This window comes from Varroa destructor, unplaced genomic scaffold (assembly GCF_002443255.2).
Source record: "Varroa destructor unplaced genomic scaffold, Vdes_3.0 BEIS01000003.1, whole genome shotgun sequence".
NCBI classification, from domain to species: Eukaryota; Metazoa; Arthropoda; class Arachnida; order Mesostigmata; family Varroidae; genus Varroa; species Varroa destructor.
Window position 1 is genome coordinate 54,882,604 of NW_019211456.1, and position 22,497 is coordinate 54,905,100.

The following is a 22,497-nucleotide window of genomic DNA, read 5'->3' on the forward strand; positions in this document are numbered from 1 at the left end:
AACACTGATACTTTGTACCTCGTCGGATCGCCTCTTACCTATGTAAAATAGTTTCTGTATTTGGGGTTTTTCCGTGAACTGCAGAAGCAGGACTGCTTAGAGGTAGAAAAGAATGTTAATCGCATGGATGACGTAATTGAAGGCCTCACGGCTTGCCCGTCGCAACCGCTCTCGGCAGTATAGAGGTACGTGTCATTTGAGAGGATTTTAGTAGATAGCCTCGACAATTTAAACTTTTTAAAAACCTTCTTCTTCTAAAAAAGAGCACTGAGACCGAATATCGTTTCGTGGATCTTGTAGCCGACTCGTCATTGCTGTTAAAAAAAACCTACGGCATTACCCTGAGCTCTCAATAACAGAAGCCTTTAAGACAAACTTAGGAATTGGAAGCGAATATTCACGGAGATTGACACAGATTTCTTTACCTTGGCTAACGACTAGATCGGGATGAACCGACTAAATATACATGTGGTCACTCTAAGCTCTGCAGGAAACCAGGTTTTCACGAGCCTGACGAAACACGTAAATGTTTGAGGTGCGGGGGACGATTGTGATAGACATCATGCCGCTGATTGTCTCCTAGCGCCACATTTAGGCAGATTGGATAGTCTGTATGGCGCAAAGTTTTTAGATGGTTCTATGTACCTTCTCTGATATTGGAATACTGTGTTGTTGATTTGTGTATACATATGAAACTTTTGACTACTACCAGCAAAGATTATTGATTAAAATTCGACTGAATTTATTATGTTCTTCCATTTTTGTCCAGCCTTGCAGTTATCCATTAGAAGTTCCGGCCAAATAAATCATGCATCGACATACTCTAACGCCTAGTCGATTTTATCAACTATGAATAAGGTTTCGTATTTAATCTTACCAAATAGTTCCCATATGGAAGAGCCATTTCACTGAATCAATGGAGCAAAATTCAGAGAAGTAGATTAAAGTTTTCGATTGCGATTGCTTAAAACTTGTGATGAATGAGGCTTACTGAAAACATTTAGAAAACTCTTTTTGCAGCGATCGATGAGATAGCTATATACCAATCCACAGAACAGACGCGATGCTTCTAATACCAGAAGATTCGGCGCCATCCTTGCCTCAGCTATCTGGTATAATGATTGCAATGCTAAAAAAAACGCGTCTGCCCTTATGCAAATCTCTGCATTGCCTCGCAATATATGGGAAAATACAGGCATGAATAAAAATCGAGTTCATCGGGTGTCAGAGGCTGACAGTGACTGTTCAAGCAAGTATCAAACTATACTGTTTAATTAAATTTTACTAGACATATTGTGCAGTATATATGATTTATTATGCCCTTATTGTTAGTGTATTAGGCATATTATTATTTGGTATAGTTCGCTGAAATTAGACGTAAACCCTCATCAAATATAAAGAAATGGATAATCAGCTCCAACCTGCGCTGCGGTCGGCTTTTCAGTAAACCAGTAAAAAAAAAAAGCCTATCAGCGCTATGTAGATTGATGCAGATGGTATGTGGCGCAGCTTTACATTTTACTTAAAGCATCCGAGAATTAGCACTTTTGAACGTGTAATATCAGTTTAATTTTATTTTGAACGGAGACTAACTCCTTAATGGGCCGGTGGGGTCCTTCATTAAAAGGGAGATAATATAATTTAATTGGGCGGCTTTGCTGGTGTATACGGTAGGCATATCCAAAAATAAGTTAATCAGGAATCATGTTAGTAGACACGATCTCAGACAGCCGAATTGAAAAGCCACTTCTCACATAATATTTCGTGTCAAAATCTTTAAATTTGACATTTTCAAGGAAAGTACACTCGAAGATCAACACTATAATGGAGTTCAACGAGACTAGAAAGGATGACTTGAAGTATTGCACAGCCGGAAAACACATTTTGTAAACCTTTTCTGTATAGACTAAAGCAAACTAATGCATTTTTTGTAAAGGGACATTGATATGACCACAATACGCCTACTTGAATGAAAACAGTGTCACCTAATTATAAAAGCTTAAGCAGTTCTTATACTAGAGACACAGTACAAATCAAGTTACTGATACGGGAAGCTGCCCTAGCTACGTCCGCAATATGATTCGTCTGTTTGTCAAATATAGCTTGCAAATCTTTGTAAGCAACTACTTCTTCAGTAGTCTGCTAATCTAAATACCACAGCATAGCGTGCCGCCAGAGCCAAGCTTTACGACAACGCATTTCAGGACCGATATCTCCATTCAATTTGTCGCACACTACTAAGAAGATACGCTACTTAATAGCTTTTTGATTTTCTAGTGTGCTACTGCTATTTCGAGGTTCTGTCTGTATTGCAAGCCTAATTATGCACATTCTGTATATGATACCTAGTTGTTAAAGACGCACGCCTGGGTCTCATATAAATATTGCCTACAAGACCTATATTAAAACCGTGAGGTACTTCGAGGAAACTAGCATCTCGGGACATAGAATCACCAATTTTCACCTCCAAGATCTGTGAGATAGAACCGGCACTAAGCAATGACCCTAAAATCTAGAAACGCTAGTAGCAATATTATGATCAATTACGTCAAAGGCAGGCGAGCAACCGAAGTACGTCGTTTACAGAGGTAGAGCTCGGCTGCATGGGAAAGCTCTGTCATGGTATACTTTCAGGAGTTGTATGCTAGTACAGTGTTTTTTTTTCAGAAGCTATGTTAGTGGGCTTCAAACAGCTTGCTTGATGACGATATAATATACAGCATCAATGATTATATTTTTCATTATGTAGCCTTATACTGGCAAATTTCTGGCAGTAAGGGCGATTTTCTTTTTATGAAAAAAACCGTTACAATAAATTCGGGAAACATAATGCGAACTACTTAGTTGTCAAAACAGCGGGTGTAGACAATACTCAAACTATCGCGGGAGTCCCTCCGACTTTTTTAAAAAGATTAGCGGTATTTGGTCTAAAGTAAGGCTGTACTTGTGCTGAATTCCGCGAAGACTACGGAAATAAACTCAATGTCGTTAAAACATGTATTACTTGGCATAGTTGTGCTTCGTTGGATATGTACGCTTAAAATATTTCCCAATAAATATTCTATACTCGAAAACAGCATTAAAATACTGTCAAGGGGGTTCTATATACAGATTATATATTGAGCGTATACAGAACGCATGTTACAGTCTTTTTTATAAAGACCAGAAGGCCAGACTTCTATATCGTGAATATCGTGTAAATTCTTTCTTCTATCTTTCTTCTATCGTGTAAATGCTTTCTGAGGACGTAAGAGCCAAGTTAATGTCTAGCTTCCCTATTTTCTGTGGCAATTTTAAGCCCAGGTCATTCTAGACTATTAGCCAAAGACAAATACTTGCCGTTAATGCAAAATTCAGTTAAAAAATGTCGTTTACTGGTTCGTTTACTAATTCGAGAATAAATATATTTTTTCTAGAGCCGATCTGCCTATTCATGACCATGGTTGATTAGTGAAGTTAACATAATGTCGCTGCTTAAACAGCTAAAAACGAAGCATGTTGGAGTTTCCCACATTACGGATGACCAATATTATATGCAAACATGTTCGTCTTTCAAACCGTACCATAATTAGAAAAATATCCACAAAGATTTATATACCTAATAGGTTACATGAGTTTGCTACAGGATTTGTACCAGTTTCTTGCTGGCACCATTTTCAGTCACACGACGATTATATTCTAGAAATTTTACGATAATGTTTCAGTACCGTTGCATTAATTTAAGTAAGTTCGATTATTTGACAGGGTCAACTATACACTCTTGGTTGAAATATTTATAAAAATCTGCGGATTGATGATAAAACATAAATTGGATTAAAAATTCTTTGAAGGGGAGAACTTTTCAAGGAAACCCGTTTTTAGTATCCAAACTGGATGCTCGTCCGAAGGTCGTTTAGAACTATGGTACAGATTTATGTTTTTCAAAATCTTTGTTCCTGAGTGGTACAAGAAACTGCAAAGAATTCCGATAGTCCAGCAATTGCTCAGGGTTTATTAAACATTTATATGTTGTTCTCATAAATAAGATGTGCTTATCCTACTACCGCAGTAGATCATGCCATCAAAACGATCTGTGTGTCTCTGTGTAGTTATGATATATGATGGACGGTACCTTTTGTCGAAACATTTCAAAATCTCGGCGTCGTAGTTACATCAAAATCAAATTTTCCCATTCTTATCAAAGTCTAGTCGGTTTGCCATTAGAATTTGTATCATAATATTTTATTGTTAGGCTCTTGAATTTCACATTGAGCTTTTGAAAGAATTTGCGATATAAATCATCTATAGTAGCCTGAAATGTGGCCGCCGACGCAGACATATGCGTGCTCTCTGGAGGTTACGTACAATGGAAAAATTGTTAGAAGAGTGAAATATAGGTATAACATTTTCCGGTAAAAAGTTTTTTGCATCCATTAACATTCCTCCTTGGCCAACCTTAATCTCGAATGCTTCATAGCTGTGGAGTTTGAACATCCATTAGTGACCTGCAAAAGTTGCAGGTCACTAATGGACCGAGCTGTCGTACGGCAAATCGTACAGCTGGGTTTTAAAGTTAAATTTTTCTATATTTAATAAATTAGTCGACAAGTTTAAAAGATCAGTCAATGATCGGTCTAAATGACAGTTCATTTTAGAGTGTCATAGAATTGATCACCGCTAACGAGAGATTCGTAGATCACTGTATCATATATCATTATGCATTTCCTTTGGATTAGGGTGTTTTTGACTTGAATGTGAAACAGATAAAATATTCCTTACACCCTATAAATTTCTTAATTTTGAAGATCCCAGCTCTGGCAGCAGCTAGTTCATGGAAAGACTGGTTAAAATACTCTTCATCAAACAAGCGTTAACTTAACTTAGTACCAAAAAGCCAGGTAAATGAAACTAGTATGAATAAATTTGCAATAAGTAATCTGCCACTATCGATTATGGCGTCTGTCCATTGCAAACGATGGTGCAAGAATCCAGATTTACAAATACTTAAAGGCAGACTGTTGGCTCGTTGTTTGTTTTTAAAGGTGAATATTCGTTTAGTTGATGATATCAATAATATTTGGTCTGTTGTGCAATGATCCCTTTATAATGATACCCTCAAAACCCTTCAATTTTTGGTCTTGCAAGGCCACTGGCATTTAGTTATGTTCCAGAAGATTTTTTCACCTGCACTACTCTGTGTAGTGCTTACCCAAGACGTTGCGGTTAGTTTATTTAGTACAAACATTAGAAAAATTAAGCTGTTAACAGAGTGGCCCCAACTGAGTGCTACCTGGAAGTGGTTCCAAATTCTGTCTAGTTATTCGTCCTGAATAGTTCTCTTCACCGTGCGATGCTGCTGGTTAACGTGACATGTCTCTGTCAGCCTAGTTTTTATTCTCTGAGATTCTGCAGGCAGCTACATATTTCTGCCAACATCTTAAATCTTAAAAAAAAAAAGTTTTATAGCATCAGGCCTAGTTCCTTGCGAACCTCGCTTTCTATCCGCCGCTTGCCAGGCAGGCCTTATGTCTCGATCCTGTTTCAGTGTTAACTTCGCCAATGATCCAACAATACTAAGCTCAGCTCTGTATTTCTTTTAACAGCTCTTATTTAGTATAACTAGCTTATATTAACCAGAGTATAGGTAATTACAGATTTTCCATTTTCGCCAGTTGTAAGAACTGCTTGTTACACTCTTACGGCTCTATCTTTTCTATGTCGATTATGATATCATCTAGTACATGTAGAAATTTTCTAGATCACAGAATAATAATAATAATGTTGATAAACAGTGTACATTTGGGTAATGGGTACGAGTATAGTCGCAAGCTTTTACTTAGCAAAGTTAATAAATTGCATGTTTCATCAACATGGGCATCATATATTATTATATGTTATATATAATATATTACTATTTATTTCCTTGAGCATTTTTTTCATTTCGTGGTCGTTTAAAATTTCTCTAATTCTGATCTCTTCTCTACTTGCCGCCCGTCGGTTCAGTCAATATTTTCTGAATTCGGTCATTGCATTTCACATGCATCAAGTTTTTTAACTAACTTTTAAGACAATTGCGTAAATAGTTGAGTAATTTAATAACTTTAGGAAAAAATATATAACTCAAACTTTGGACTTCCCATTCCCTCGTTCCGTCCCTGTATAGAAACTCATTATTACAAGATACACAGCAGTATGACTTTTTGTTTTCTTGGAAGCGGTACTTTGGGTAAAATATTTTTGGACATAACCAGGTATCTAGAGCAAAATCAAGGTTAAATAGAATTCGTAGTCAAGTAGCCCAGTCTGGCAGAACAGAAAGTGTTTTTTCAAATAACGAATTTGAATTATAATTTACAGCAGACTTTTGCGAGTGATAGGTATATTCAACGATATGGGATCCTTCCAGCGATTAAAAATTATTTCAATAGAAGGGATTCTTATGCATATAAGTTTAGAAAAGCCCGAAGGAATTTTGTAAATGAGGCTCTTGATCTTTCTTCAAAAAAAAAAAGATAACGTTTGCTAGATTGGATGATTGTATCAGTGAAGCCACAATCTTTTTCTTAGATTAACCGCATAATACCAAACTCCCGTATTCACACAGACACGCGCAGAAGCCTTAATATACTCTGGATTAGTTCACTTATTAAATGTTGCTTTATTCTATATATTTTACCGCAAGAGTTGTCTCGAAGATATCCGATATCTTCGCCCTTTTTTTAGATATCGCCCTTTTTTTGTTAATATCAAACAAACACCATAGTTATTATGTACTGTTTCAAATATTGTTGTAGCTAAAAAAGAAGTTGACTACTTTTTGATTTCTGCCAAGATGCTCAATAGTATAGAATGAAAGTAGTATTATCTTATTGCCTTCCACAAGTGAAGCTTGTTCCAGCATTTCGCCGACTCCATTGACGTTTTGGTTGTACTGAATTAAATTTCTTTTTTTGTTTGTATTTGTAGGTAAGTGGTTTAATCAAGCTTCGTTTAAAAGCTAAAGCGTTCAACGTAATCGACTCACTTTATGGTGTCTACTCTATTTCTTTTACCGAGATAGAAAGCTTTTAAAGCAGCTTCGGAAGTCTGCGCCGTGTACAGCGAAGACTTTATGCCTGAAAGAATTGCTAAAAAAGGTTAACCAAGTTCAACGAATCTCCGAACAGGTTTACCTAGTAGGTTATCTGAGGTGCGATTTCAGGGTCGTTATTTGGCCAAGAAGCCAAGTTCGGAACGCCAGACGATTGTCGGTCACCTTAGATGTATGTATTTTTATTGAAATTAGCCTTTGCCGCGAGCGGCAAGTACTGTGAAAGTTGTCGTGTAATGGATTTTTGTAGAAGCTTTCTGTGCACCCATCATATTCACTACTGACTCGCGCCTACGGGTCACTCACAAATATAATATAAATAGCCGTACCCGTTGGCAATTGAAGAGCGTCTTAAAAATTGATTGGAGGAGCTGTTTAATACGAGTCGTGTAAAGGACGTTCTGGTGAAAGGGGATAAATAGATTAGTTAGAAGAAGTAAAGTAAGGAGAAGGTAAAAAGTTACGACAAATACTTAAGCTTCGTACAGCTTATGGCAAATATTATATTTTGCGGTGCGACGTTCGGCTAGTTTGTCCGCAGAACATATTAAAATGTTACAAGAAATATACGAGGGGGGTGGGAGGAGGGGGATAGAAGTATCACATTGTCAGGATGTTACGTAAAATAGAGTAAGCGGTTAGGTTGTTGCAAAAATGATCATTACAAGCATTTACGGAACGTCTCTCAGACATTTTAAACAACGCGAGGTCAGCCACTCGTGAAGCGAATCTCCGATCATTTTACTGTCAGAAAACTCTTTTTTTCTTTAAATAGTTATCAAAGTACCTTCTTAATTTAACCATGAGCTGGAATTTTTTTGTTTTTCGCATAAAATCGCACACTTTGCGGCTTTTGGTTCAGGTACATAAATGAAAAACTGCTAGTAGACGAAAAAAATATAGTATTTTTGCGGATTTTAGATCGGTTAAAAAAGTCTTTTTAAAAAAAGGCGAAGTTTTTATTTTACATATTTTAAGATATTGGGAGATAGGTAAATTTCCGGGATAAAAAGCGAATGGAACTGTGTCAGACACTTGCAGCACCCTAAGACCATTTCTATAGCACTATGTCATGCTAAATGCACTACCTATATGGTGCGTGTGTTACATGCGTCTATATTCCGTCCCGTTTTTCCCCTGATTTTGCAAACAAGCAGACTGCCGCATTTGGAGCAGCGCTTAATTACCGTAAAAGCCGGCTATTGAAGTGAACTATCAATTATAATAACGCTTTACAAGTGTCGCACAAAATACTTACTGTTAATGAAGGTCATACCGAGGCAATCAATTAAAGGTTTAAACAGGCTGGGGCACGACACTACTGGACAAAGAGAGATGTGAATGGCCTACTGATGCCCCTTGAGTTTGTGGGGTCACGTGAAGAGCAGTGCGACATTTTCCACGACAAGCCAGAAAAAGAAACTTTTGATGGACGAAACTTTCGACTGGACTTGGTCTGTGGGCCTTTTAGCATAGTATCTGAATAAAATGAAAATATTCGGCTACGGAGAGGCATAAACACACATATGACACATTCACAAGTATAGTAAAGAATAGTCGCTCAGTTGGATAAGATAGTAAATGTTGCCCCATTACACGTTCAAACTATGTCACTGTAATATGTAGTAGTACCCGTAGCATGCTATTATAAGAATTATAGGAATGGTATTAGAGTGCCCTTTCCAAATATGCTATATAATCGAATCCGGATTTGAGTACAATTTAATAATATGTAAATAGAGCAAATGAAAACAAAGCTTGACCACGCAAAAATAATGAAAAGCGATCTCTGTGCCAATCATGCGAAATATGCGTAAGTTGTTTTATGTTAGCTTGACTACTAACTGACTGGTTTAAATAGGAGATTGAATATAAAGAGGCACTACCAGAGACGCAATATGGCTTCAGGAAACATCGTTCGACGTTGACAGCTGTGGACAAGGTCCTCGGGATAGCGAGGGAGGAGATGAGAAGCACACTGAACTTCGTGTCGCTAATTCTACTGGATGTTAGAAATGCTTTTAATAGCATGAACTGGGGAAAACTGATGAAAGCACTGGAAGAAAAGAACATCTCTACGTATTTGCGCAGGATCATCAGTTCATACTTAGAGAACAGAAGACTAATAGCGGATGGGACAAGATATACGGTCACAGCAGGAGTCCCGCAGGGATCGGTCCTCGGTCAGACACTATGGAATCTAGCCTACGACAGCGTTCGGCAAATAACGGGTCTATCGGAGGGGGGTAAAGACCATAGCATATGCAGATGACCTAGCTCTCATAATCAGAGCCCGGACAGAGGTGGAACTAGAGAACAAGGCTAACGACTCCCTCCAGCTCATAGAACGATGGATGGAAGAACATTATCTACGGCTAGCCGCGGAAAAGACAGAAGCAATATACCTAATTGGGAAAAAGAAATATTTTTGGGTTATACCCACATCAGCATTCAGAGAAAGGCGAAAAACCTCGGAGTAATGATTGACACTGCAACGACTAGAAGAGAACATATTAAACATGCTGCTACAAAGGCAGAAAGAAGAGCCCTCAATTTGTCGCGAATACTGCCCAGAGTAGGAGAAGCCTCTGAGGGTAGCCGAAGACTACTGGCCTGAGTAACTGAGGCTAGAGCACTATACGCAGCTCCTGTATGAGAGAAATGGCGCTGAAGACAAAAGCCAACCGAGATATATTGCTCGCTGCTCAAAGAATAGTCGCAATACGTCTGGCCAGAGCGTACAGAACCGTGTCAACTGAAGCACTGCTAGTACTGGCCAAAATGGTCCCATGGGATTTGCTTGCCATAAAAAGAGCCGAACGAAGACAAAGAGATGAAAACACCGACAACATAATGGCCCGTGAGGCCACGTTAAACAAATGGCAACAGCAATGGGAAAATCCCCGCACTAACGGCCGAGGAGAATCTCCGGACAGTTGAACCCGACCCGACACCTAATACCAGATGTTAGGAAATGGATTCGCGGCAGTCATGGAGAGCTAACATACCATTCCTGCCAAGTCTTGTCGGGTCATGGACAGTTCCAGACATACATGACAAAGATCGGCAAGACGCAAGTGGACACCTGTAGACGGAGTAGAACATACTCTTCTTCACTGCCAGGTACTTAAAGCGGTCAGAGATAAGCAGGTTCACAGAGAAGTCGCAACAAAGGGCAGTGCTAAGGGAATGGTGGATATGATGACAAAAGACAGGACGACCTGGGCCAAAGTTACGGCCTTCTTTGATGATATTATGAAAAGAAAGGAACAACTTGAAAGGATGAGACGTAAGAGAATAACAGAAGGACAGGCCCGAAACAATCACGGGCTTAAATACACTACAATTGGTATTAAAGGGAGAACAGGGAGTACGGTTTCCCTCGAGACCCAGCGTATCTGGTCAGGAGGAAAGCCAGAATGGAGGATGGACTGGAACGGTTCAAAGGGAAGGGTGATGAAATGACCGTTCCTGCAAGTCATGGTTTCGAAGTAATATCAAACATATCCCGAACCATGACCCAAGCTGATAAACAGGTCCAGGGTTTAGTGGGTGAGAGTCCCACAGTACCGGATAAAGCACAATTCAGTGATGTCTGGTCTGCATAATGCATTTGCCCTTAATCTCCAAAAAAAAAAAGCTTGACTACTAGTTGGTCCACGGCCAAACTTTTAAACAAGGTTTTACAAGCATCTTTACATTTCTCATTTCGACTACCTCTGTAGAATATTCACGCAAACTTACGTTTAATAATATACATACACACAGAGCGCGTAATTAAAAAACTACATGTCAACGTTTTCTTTGTTTCATATGTTTTCGGTGTGCGTGTATGCTGTTAGGATGGTGAATAAAGATCGCTGGTGTACCTGCCAAGGTGACTTCGTTAATATCGCTGTCCAAGACGACTATGCCTCTTCAGATCCTGGTGATTATGTGTACGCAGGCTGTCACTGCTCATCGGCGTTCGGCGAACTTTCCACATGTAAGGCATAAACCACACAATTTATGTAGCTACCTTGGCCTTCTATACATAATCAAATGAATCTACTTTCATCGATGTATCTACTTATTTATATGTCTAATACTAGATCTTGCTTGCCGTTCGCTAAGTGCGGGTTTTCTAAATGGCCTAAATAGGTTAGATAGGATAGATCTGATTGCCGTATGGCTGAGGATATACACTAAATTTGAATTGTAGTCAAGTTAATTTTTTAAGAGCTTGCAATTGAACACAAAAACTCTTACCTTTTTGGGCAGTCCCTGCACTGAAAATTTTGAAAAGCAATTTTTTACTGAAAAGTTGTTTAGTTTTTAAAGCTTGCGCGTTTTCTAAATGGCGCCTTTGTAAGCGGTGGGCAATATGGTATGCGTCATTTTTCGACGAATACGTAAAAACTTATAAGATATAGCAACGCAAGGTTCCGCAACAAAAACACAACTGAGATGAAAGTAGGCAATATGATGGATTAAAAAAAGTCAATAAAAGCGTTTGTATTATTTTCTTATATTTGGGTTATACTAATTAGAAATTGATTAAATATATCAATATAAAACTGGATTAATGCGACGAGATATCCCTCTTATTAGTATAACGTTGGTATTGAGTTACTTATGTTGTTACCTTCAAAAGCTGTAGTGTGTACCTCTATTTGGCCTTCACTTAACTTCAAACTTGCATTGGCTTGAGACCTAATTTTTAATTCCATAAAACACGATCTTATTTGCTCTTTAAACCAACATCAAGCCTATCACCTTAAAGTTTGAGATGACCATACATCCCACTAACTGTCTCGAATAGGCGTTTTTCGGCTTTACTGCTGGGAACCGTAAAGCTTTTATTTACTGTTGATTGAAATCTTGATACTCTGAATCTCGTATGTGTGCACATAGGCTTTTAATTAGAAACTTGGCAAATAGAATTGAAGTACGCCTTGCTAGCTGTCGTGGCCTAATCCCCTTTTGTAGCCTTGTATTGAGATAAAGGGTGAACTAAAGGTCTGAACTTCCTTTCGTTCTTCTCTTCTGTGTTTGTAACCAGGCGAAGACTAGCAGATTACCGAGCAATAAGCAGGGTTTGTGCTATTGAAAAACTACCGTAAAACGTATTGTCGAAAGGGGAAATCCGGTGCGCTGATATTTCGCAAGTTTCACACAAAATATTTATGAAAAAAACATTGAAAAGATTGATCAAGGATTTCACTTGCATCTGAAATGAGGCCAGGAGGACTTCAAACCGGACGACAATGTCACTATGGTAGGAGACCATATTCATCCAAAAACTTGGCGTTACGCTTGACAATGTGACTCATATTAAAGCAATAGCTGCGTGTTTGTTCCTACAAGGTCCAAGTGACTCAATCAAGTGAGCTAAGCCGCCATTGGGCCCTTTACCTCGAGATGACGGAATGGCAAGCTCTATCTGACGTGTTGCAAACCTTTCTGTGGACCAAATCGAGACTATCAGATGCAAACGACCAGTTCATGTGATAGCTTAGTGAGTACGTATTTGCCTATTAATCCTAAACACACGTTGTGGTCTGGGCTCGGAAGGGCTAACCATCTGATGGAATGCCTAACAGTGATGCGTAAAAATTACGTTTTAACCATACGAAACAACTTGGTATACTGTGCGTGCAACAGCCTTTGCGTGCAAGCTAAAATTTCCAAAGCGGCTGATTTGTTGCGTACTAACACCAAGTTGCTAGTGTGGTCCTGTGATTTAACTCCTATTGACTTTTCCTTGATTGGCTAGGTGAAGGAAAAAACGCCGAAACGATATACGGATGGAATTAATGGCAAACTATGCAGAGCCTTAATTAAAGATTTTACGGAAGGGGTTGAGTGATGAAAGCTGTCCCTGGAAAGATACTTAACTAATATTATTTTCGATGCGTAGTACAAATGAAACCCTGAGTTACGCACGGAAGCTCGCTGTTATTTCATTATTTTTATTTTAGTCCACCTTACGCCGCTTACTGGGTGTGCTTGAATATGGAGAAGTACATTTAATACGTTAACAAACTGGTAATGAGTAGGACATTATATTGATTATGTGCAAAGCGTATTCGTCTATGTTAAGAGTGGTCGAATATTGTTCTTATAAAGTAGCTTTACACAGCCGCCAATTGCTTTTTGTTTTTAGACGATCTTCTGACCTATGAAGGAATTATCCTACTACAGTTATCCTAGCATTCACGTCCTGGGTTTCATTGCTCTATTTTCCTAATACAGTTCCCCCAATAGTCTAAATCGCAGAACAGTGACTTAATTGATGAATAAAATTTGACAATAGTGATATTCATATATAAGGTTTACCGATTGCCGTAGCACGCTAACTAGATGGTCGCCTCTTTCTACTTAGTCAGCGAGTTGTTCATCTAAAAATCTCTAGACCAATAATACCAACTAAGCATACATGCTTATACTTAAATGAAAGCATTTTTAATACGTTGCGCTTACTCTCATGCCAGTTTGCTCATTCCAGCTGCTCCTTCAAACTCGTATGTATCTCACTGTCCAGCAGAATTTGAAACATTATTGATATTAAATTTGAAAAAGAACAATTTGTGGCGATGCTAGGAGCGGTGGTTCGGCGGTTAGAGCAGTTTTCTACAGAAACCTGCGGAACATGGACGCTCGACTGTAGTCAATATCAGCAATTATAAAAGAAGATTCTGCATCACTTTATGTATGCTGTAGTATTTGTTCTTTTTGAAAATTGCGAAAGAATTATCTTTTCCTTTCAGTGGAAACCCACACAAAATAATGTTGGAAAGAACGAAACGTGGTTGTTGTTGTTGATGATGTCGGTGTGCTGTGCGTGTCAAACACCTGATAACAGCTTTCTTTGTACTAACGCTGTAAACGGACCGCAGCAGAATTTCGACTTCGCGCATTGTGCAAGCTTGTGGTAGCAGCATGTATTAAAGTGAACTTGGATTTTTTTTGCGCGGAAATACCCGAAATTCCTGTGCTAAGGTGTGGATTTAGGCCTTTTCACAAAAAAAAGCTTCATTCGTAGCCCACTGTTACAATTCACCGTGATATTTTGCCAGCTTGTCGGAGGTATCACGTAAATCTAGAAATATAATTCACAATCGAAAAACGGAATTAGATTTTTTGCACGGAAACTTTTCATTCAAGTTCAACATTGGGTTAAACACCGCTGGTATTTTTCCAGCATAATGCAGTTATCTTATTACCATTACTCTAGTGGAATGTTTTCATTTAAATTGAGTCGTTATTTTTCTTGGCAGCTATCGTCTCCTTCTAAACTTTTTAAGTACATTTCAACGATATTTCTATTAAAGTATAATAGAAAAGCGGAAATAGCAGATCATAGATAGATTTATATGCTTACCCAGTCAAGACTCCTTGAATACCTCAGAACCCTCGCCAAATATGCAACTCCTTTAGGGGATGTCTTCTCAAAAATGTCCACAAAAACTCTATTGCAGAAACAAAGATTCAAAAACAGCAGTAAAACCTAAAGGGCCATAAACCCAAGTAGAAAAGAAATTAATTCCAGTAAAAACGTGAGACGCCATAGCGAGATATACATATTTTTTTGGAGTATTTATTTTGGAGAAATTGTCAGCTCAGCAACTCGATAGTATTATAAAATTAAGAATACTGTTGAAAAATTAGATACCTTGGCTTGTGCATATATAATGGAGAAACATACAAGTGCAAAAAAATATATTTATTGGTACCATGTATGAAGACGGCGTTTCCGCAAAACGAGAATATGAGGAACGGTTTTTAATAACTGGAGGACTGCCTCCAGTTATTATAATTTTTTTTAATATTTTTTAAATAAGCCTTGCATAGGCTAGTCAAGGTCGTTCGGTTGACGTTACGGTAGTCGATACCAGATCAAAGAATAAATAAAATACCTGTCTATACGCAGAGTTCCCAACCAAAATAAGAGTTCTTTAGCAGTCCCATTTAAAAGCTAAAGGTCAGGGGCAGTTAATTTCATTTGTTACTTACTTAATTCGTTAATAATATTTACCTTCAATCAACTAATTTCAAAGATGAATGCTACTGAACAAAACAGCAGGACCTTTGCGACACACGCATTTTTTTTCTTTTTTTTTTTTTTTTTTTAAATAAACTGTGTAGACAAGTAATCTGAACAACACAAATCAAGTATTGTTCTTCAGGCATGTTCACCAATAATGTTAGATGCGAAAAAAAAATCCTAATTTCAAGTTAGTTCAGTAAATTAGCATAAATAGAGGCTTGTAAGAAAAACTATGGTTCAGGTTTGCACCTAATTATGGTTCTCAAACTTCACAGCGCAGGTCGCAGTATTCTACAATAATAACACGCATCACTGCATCAGAAAGGGATCAACAACAAGTCGTTTAATTTAGCTCTGCTTTAAATGTCTTTATCATCTTCAGGTTTCTTGGTATACATATATGCTCGATGGAAGGCAATGCTGGGATACACTCACGATACATACGTGCACGGGTCGCTGCGACTCACTTGAGGTAAAACCCAATAACAAGATTCTAATGTTACTGTTAGTTACTCATGAAGTGTCTCGTGTCATCGTGTATAGGTATATGCCAGTGCGTGAAATCAGTTAAACATCCATATAATTTATTGAGGAAATTCTTCTTCTAAAAGCCGTAATCCTTAAAGATATCGCTAAATCACTCTACGAGAATCTGGACTGTAACAAAAAACAACTATGCATCGACGCTGTGTCATGTTATTGCTTAGTATTTTGCCCCGGAGGCACGGGCTGAACGCATCCATTCAGTCCGTTTTTAAATACGCTTCAGCTTCGAAAGTAAGAACTGCACACAAAAAAGGAAACGAAATAAAGTACTCTAAAAGGGAAATAATAACACAAGATTATTTGTTAATATTTTAGATATTGACAGCACAAGAGTCGTACGATGAACACTTGACTTATTGGTGAACGATAGAGAATCGCAGTCGTGCGTTTGCTATAGATTTTTCGAACACTGCGCAGTAATTCAAACTCCGCTTTGCGTTGGATTACGTATCGTAGGGGTTTTTAAGTTTACGATACGCGATCTCTTTCGTGCTGTGGTTTCCCTGGTTGAGCATTTTGGCACCACAGGTGGCTGCCCTGCGTGAGTGCGTGGAGTAATGACACTGGTATTCCGTTCTCTTTAAGAAGAGCCAGTCTTTACCGGTCGATATATTTTTTGTTGTGTTTTTTGCATTCCTCATCGCATATGAGCGCCTATTGCCGCTTATCGGACCGATATAAGATCTAGTAAGAGCATCACTATATACATCTGCGAGCCGCACCCTGGTGCATCGTTGGTTTGTTCGGCTTCACTAGATTTGCCTGTGTTGAACTAGTACATGGTACAAGTCAATATACAGCAACGGAATCTGACACTAGTGTTTTGCTATTTTCCCACATTATTGTACCGTCCTTTACCACGCCCATAGTTGTGAGCTCCACGTAAGCTTGTACCTATTTTCTCTGATACTCTTCAGGCGTTGATGCTATTCCCTGTGACGCCTCTCCACTTTTAGTACCATTTGGTAAGATTCATGTTTTTAAAAGTATGCTCGCTTTGGTAAGGCGATAATCTGTCATTTAGCGCAGGCATGGGATATCGTGTCTTGTATATAGTTTTATTATATATATGCAGGTCTAAAACAATTCTTAACTTACGGCCAGAAAAATGTGTAATGACGAGATCTGACATCCATTCTGTAAGTTGGTTTACCCCTTAAATGTTTTCGAGCGCTTCCAGTTCTCTGACCCGATCGACAATAGCTTGCATAAAAGCAACAAGTGGAGTTAGCGGTGGCTTCTAAAGTTCTCCGGCTTTTTGCTTAACGTGGACTTTGAACCGGCTATGACAGCCGACCTAGACCTTGGAAGGCTCCATTCGTATTTCCTGACTAGTGTTTCCAGGCGGTTCTTATCTTTTTAAACACTTTAACATTGAAACAACTCTTCTATCAATTCCAGTTCGAGGCATGTATTCACCGGTAGGCACGCTTCAACCTTTTCACGTATAACACGAGAATTTAATTGTTTTTTTTTTGCTTGTTTTAACCGGCGCCGTGATCGATCCCATCGTGATTACTTGTGAGTGGTGGAACATTTCCAACGCTGATCGATTGTTTCGGTTTCAGGCTTTGAAAAATTCCCCGGTTTATGTCGTTCCAGGTGCCTCTCGCATCAAGGAGTGCTCGAATTGCTGTTTTCTGTTTATTTCTGGGAAACATTTCTGGGACCTAGAGCTTTCGTTTCGGCTACTTGGCCACGTTTGGCCAAAAAAGTTTCGAACCTACCATAGTTTGAGTCCCCATCCTGTACTAGTTTGACGTTGTACTTCTGTTTTGATATGAGCGCGGTGATTCTGTTTTTTATACACACTACACGTTTGCTCCCCGGCTGGGCACCTTTGTGGAGAATGTAGGCGCTCACAATTTCGACACATTTTTTTTATTTTTTCTTTTTTTGACAGTTTTTATTTCTAGTTTTTGGCCTCTTTTATGATATTGTTCTGCGCCTCGACGTATTACAGCAACATCATTCGATCGCACTTTAGCGGCTTATCCCTTGTCTGTTCGATAGTGCACATTCATTATGTTCGTACGGTTTCACTATACGTGTAACCTGGTCCATTGTTAATTTCTTATAGTCCTCTTTACGAAAGAGCGCCTGTTTGGCCATACTTAAACGCGCTTCGAAGATCGGTTCATTCCTGAGCATAATTTTTTTGAAGTCCTCTTATGTGCACCTTTTCACAAGCTGACTCATACGTTCTCTGAACTTTTAGATTATTTGACTACTTTATGGAATAGATATTTTGTAACATTCCTGTCTCATTTGTATTTATGTAAAGTACCTTTATTAGTGCTTTTAATGAGGTACATGGTTTTCCAGCTGTCAAGTTCGCTCTTTTACCAGAAACTATGTCGATTCCAAGACTGGTAGGAAACATGCGGTGAGTCGCACCAAACACGGATCTGAGGTATGCTAACTCCTTTGGGGTCCACCTGAATACGTTACAGACTAGAGTATAATCTGTTTAAGCATCCAAGAGAATTTCCAAATTCTCATTGCTGTCTCTTTCGTGACTCATTGGCCGTTGAATATTAGTTACCTGTGGTATCGTTATTTTCTTTATGGTGTATTCTTAATTGAACCTAGTCTTGGTTTTTCGGTGATTAACAGTAATCTGTGTAACATGCGCCTCTAGGTGGCGGTTTATGAATGGTGCATCCAGGCGACCACTTTGAAATACCTGTTTCTCGTAACATTACTTCTTGGGAAAAGGGTATATTCCGGCATATACAATTTCCGTGCTTTTCATTCGGTATTTGCAATGACAGGCGGCACGCTCAGACTCTCGGTTGTATCGGTTGAGACGATATTTTTATCTTGGCAATTTTAGTTTAAATGGCGCACTCCTAAGTAGGCAGAACAAGTTTCTGCGATAATCACGTAACGTGGCTATGCGGTCAGCTAACTTAGACAAAATCGTGTACATCCGGCATCATTGAGATCAAAATATTTACAGTCATCAATCAAGATATCCTTTACAACTGCATCGAAAGGTTTGTATCGCTCGCAGTTTAAGGAAAAGTCACTTTGTGCGGATATATAAAGGCGAACCGGCTTGCACCGACGGATACGAACCTAGGCCATAAATGGCTAGCATGCTCGTAACTGCGTAACAATAGCTTCGATTGTTGATTTTCGGTAGGGGTATACGCACCGACCGGTCGAAGAATGAGGGCGACTTGGGTATAGGCACTCACAAGGAACTATTCATTTCTTCCGTACATCTAAGGGATGTAATGGATATGTAACCCATTATCAGAAAACAATAAACCTGACTCTACCTCGATTCTCTAATGTTTTCAGCTACAAAAATGATTTAATAGCGGCTAACACTAAAAACGAACATCTTCGAATTCTGGAGGATGTTGTTTGCATCCCATGGAAATAGCGATCTAATAAACCAACAATTATTCAAATCTTTTTAAAAGAATATAGAGTTCAATACACCTAATCGTCCAGGGAAGCTAAATAAGAAGGTCCGAGTTGCGCGGAATACTCATTTTCGTCTTTTATAGTCTTGTACAGTTCTACGCAAATCCTCAGTCGAATTTAGGAGATATGAGGAGTCTGCTATACGATTTATTAAAGGTGGTGGGAAGTCTTCCCCATGGTCTACGCACAAGATCAAAGATTTAGTTTCTTCAGACGAAGTGAAATCATAGCGGCATAACAATGGTGTATTCTCCTCTAAATTTTTTTCCGATACGAAAAGATTAATTGCGTTTTGCTCATAACGACTTGCTGGCGCAGAATAAGGATACAGTATATTTGGCAGTTAGGGATAAAGTAAAGGAAATACCTTTATGGGGGTTATTTAATACTTGAACGTTGATGTCCACTTTTGTACTAGCTGGGAGCATTCCTGCGGTGTTATCTGTTGGCCTAAAAATATACACATATATAATCAATCAAAGACGCATACCAGTGTAGATATAAATTCATAGTTTCTGATAAAAGTGAGGAAGCTTCACAGTACCTGTGGAGAGAAGTTTTATAAAAGCAGCTTTTGCTAATAAAGTAATGGAAATGCATCGGATATGACAATTCAACATTAAAGACACACTTACGTTAGATTTATAAATTCAGGAGATGACAGAAATGATACGAAATGATAAATAAAGTAGAAATGTGTGTTGGCCATGATCATGCATGTTCTCGATCGGTCGTATGTTACACGAAAACATTGGCCAGCATTATGGCGGCGGCAATGATAATTGTTTCGAAGGCTCGAGTCACTTTAATAGAAAATATCCTATAGGCAGCCGGCAGGGTCGTTTTGTCCTTCCTAGAGCCTAGGGCCATGTTTTCCCGTAGCGGAGAGGGGTTCTAAAGAACTGACTTAGCTACTGAAACTAATCGCAGTATAGGGTCTCCTTATGCCAATCCTATTCTTGGTATTACACCTACGAGGTCGGTTACCACTCTTCTGGCCTTACCAGCTACATACTCTGTTTGTGGGTTCCCGTGATCTTGGATCACGGTCTTCTATCAGCAACCTATTTACTAGGTCCCTGAAGAGTTCAGATTTCTGTTCAACGAAAAGCTTGACAGCTTTCGGTGGGATCTGATCTTAATCTGGTGCTTTTTTGGCCACCCTAGATTTTCTTTCTCCTTTAGGGCCACTCCTAGGACATACCTTGTAAGTGAGGTGTCAGGTACTGCGGTGCTTATTTTAAAAACAGGATTAAGGCCGACTCCATAGGTCTGTCAAGCACTCGTTTTTTAAGGCAGCTCATAACAGCCTGATGTGGGAGCCCCGTAAGTCTCTTTTTATTTCCTCTACTAACTCTTCTTTTTTGAGTGTCTCGCTGAGTTTAATTTCAGAGTGTAGTCGTTTGTATGTTCCCTAAGATGATCTCCTTTTGCTTGAATTCTATGCTCAATGTCTTTCTCCGAGTATCGTTTTGCAGCTGAAGCCTCTCAGGATGCAATCTCGTCGAGCTTTAGCGATTTTCCCATTTCATTAATACTTCGGGCGGTGACCTTTGTGATGATTGGATGGTCATATATCGGCTCGGCCTGTGTACGCTGCTGTGTGCTGTCGCATTAACTGCTGCGACGGCGGCCACCGTTTTCCTGCAGGCTACTAGCACGAGCATCACAACTACTAAGAGCAGCAGCAATAACAACGCTTTAGAGGACGCTTTGTAGAGGCTTTCGTGGTGTTCGAGAGCAGTTCGCTAAGTCAGTTAGCTCCTCCCGCATGAACGTGGAGGCCGCAGCACCACCTGCTGCGCTCCCCGCGACAAGAGAGGCGCTTTAGGCGGAAGCAACGGCATCATAGCCCTTTAAGCAGCCGTCGGTACAAAGAAACACGCATTCTTCAAAAGTAATTTCAATCAATACAGCGTCCAATACTCTGAGAGAATTGGAGCGTTTATGAGACAAAAAAACGAAGAAAATTACCAAGTACTGCTCTTTCACACACCTTTATTAGGAAGCGTCTCAAAAGGTGCATACCGTCTATCCCAGGATTTGAATGCAAACTCCATTCATCTCGTTTTTGTATGATATACGATAAACTTTTCGCGCCTGCCATCTTTCAACGGAGCGAGTTCAATTCCTCGGAAAGTCCAATGAATATGATGTGCTGGTATTCACTTAAGCTGACTTCTTCACTAAGTGCTCTGCAATTCTTTATCTGCAATAGGATTTCAGTGTGGATAAGCTTCAGATCAACAAATGACCGCCAGTGACCCGAGTCCTCTTCAGAGAAGGTTGGGTCTCGAGTATCATTGATTCACGGACATCGACTTAAAGCATTCCTGTAAATCGGCTGGTTTTCTTATATTAATCTGTAAAAGAAAAGTGAAAACGAAAATAACTTTTGTAGGAGGTTTAAATCGTGCTGTTTAATAGGGCTTTTTTAATTGTACCATATCATCGTTGCAGGCTTGGTTCATACGAAAAACTGTACCGTTTAATTTCTTATAATATTGTTTATAATAATGTAGTATCGTCTGATGCTGTTAAATCAGAATCCAAACTTACAGCTCACTATTTAACTACTAACAAATCGCTTAGCGGCTTGAATTTCGCACAATTACTTGGAACACAGCGCTAACTTGTATTAGTTTGACTGGACAATAAAAAAAATTACCTATTCGCATTTATTCTGAAACTAAATTTTGTCGGGGATTTTGATTCGCGCCCGTCGCTTTCTGACTTTATTTCATTAAATGAAAGTCTAATGTATGTTTTGAGTGTCATATGGGGTAGAACCTACTATGCTATCACGTGCAGTTGAATATAAGCCATAACCGTTATTGCATTACCATTATTAATAATTACCGTTCTGAAAATCATTGTAAATTTCGATGTAAAGCTGATTATAAAGATATGCCCCCGTATTTAAGAAATACGACGAAAAACACTGCCATGATTTAAGTGAAGCAGCAAGTATAATGTTCCATATATTGAAACTCATTATGTGAAGTGAAAATTATGCTTTTCATTAAGCAAAGGTTCATTAACGTAAAGTGCAGTGCTTATAGTCCTGTCTAAACGCACAGTTTCGCAATTCTAAGGTCGCTTAGTCTCATAGCGGTGAGGCTTTCGATTTGTCTCAGAAGCGCTCGCTGCCCATGCTGTACACGATAGGACAAATGTCGTAATATTACGCAAACAATTCGGCGGGTTCTATAAGAATTGATATGATGGAAGATGCGATGCAAATTTCTCACGACCTGCCCTGTGCAAACGTGTTTGGAGGACGGTCCGTGAAAATCGGCGGTTCTCCAAATGGAAATTGTTTGCGAAGAATGGAGGGCAAGTAAATAAGAGAAATCCACGCGGCGAATCTACAAACGATTCGTATTTGCCTATACGAGAACAGTAGGTGATCATT

The 22,497-nt window shown here is 39.1% G+C and overlaps 1 protein-coding gene and 1 long non-coding RNA gene across 4 annotated transcripts in view; one reads left to right on the top strand and one right to left on the bottom strand.

The window, feature by feature from the left end:
- The window catches only part of LOC111248004 (uncharacterized), a 113,110-nt gene that overhangs the window by 36,158 nt on the left and 54,455 nt on the right, over nt 1–22,497 (bottom strand). Inside the window, exons 3-6 of one of the 3 annotated variants that reach the window (XR_015322635.1) lie at nt 21,111–21,445; nt 19,450–19,532; nt 11,318–11,364; nt 10,939–11,044 (exon numbers count right to left, since the gene is read on the bottom strand). The exons of 1 other annotated variant lie outside the window; for it this stretch is intronic. This is a non-coding gene — a long non-coding RNA (uncharacterized LOC111248004). Of the gene's footprint in view, nt 1–10,938; nt 11,045–11,317; nt 11,365–19,449; nt 19,533–19,684; nt 21,446–22,497 lie in introns of those variants that run through there. One more of the 3 variants, XR_015322639.1, reaches the window with a different exon arrangement.
- Gpb5 (Glycoprotein hormone beta 5) overlaps nt 1–22,497 on the top strand; it is a 40,173-nt gene that overhangs the window by 5,404 nt on the left and 12,272 nt on the right. Inside the window, 2 exon segments of the mRNA XM_086982190.1 lie at nt 10,912–11,054; nt 15,481–15,570. Of these exon segments, the coding sequence (XP_086838316.1) occupies nt 10,980–11,054; nt 15,481–15,570 (165 nt within the window). The 5' untranslated portion in view covers nt 10,912–10,979.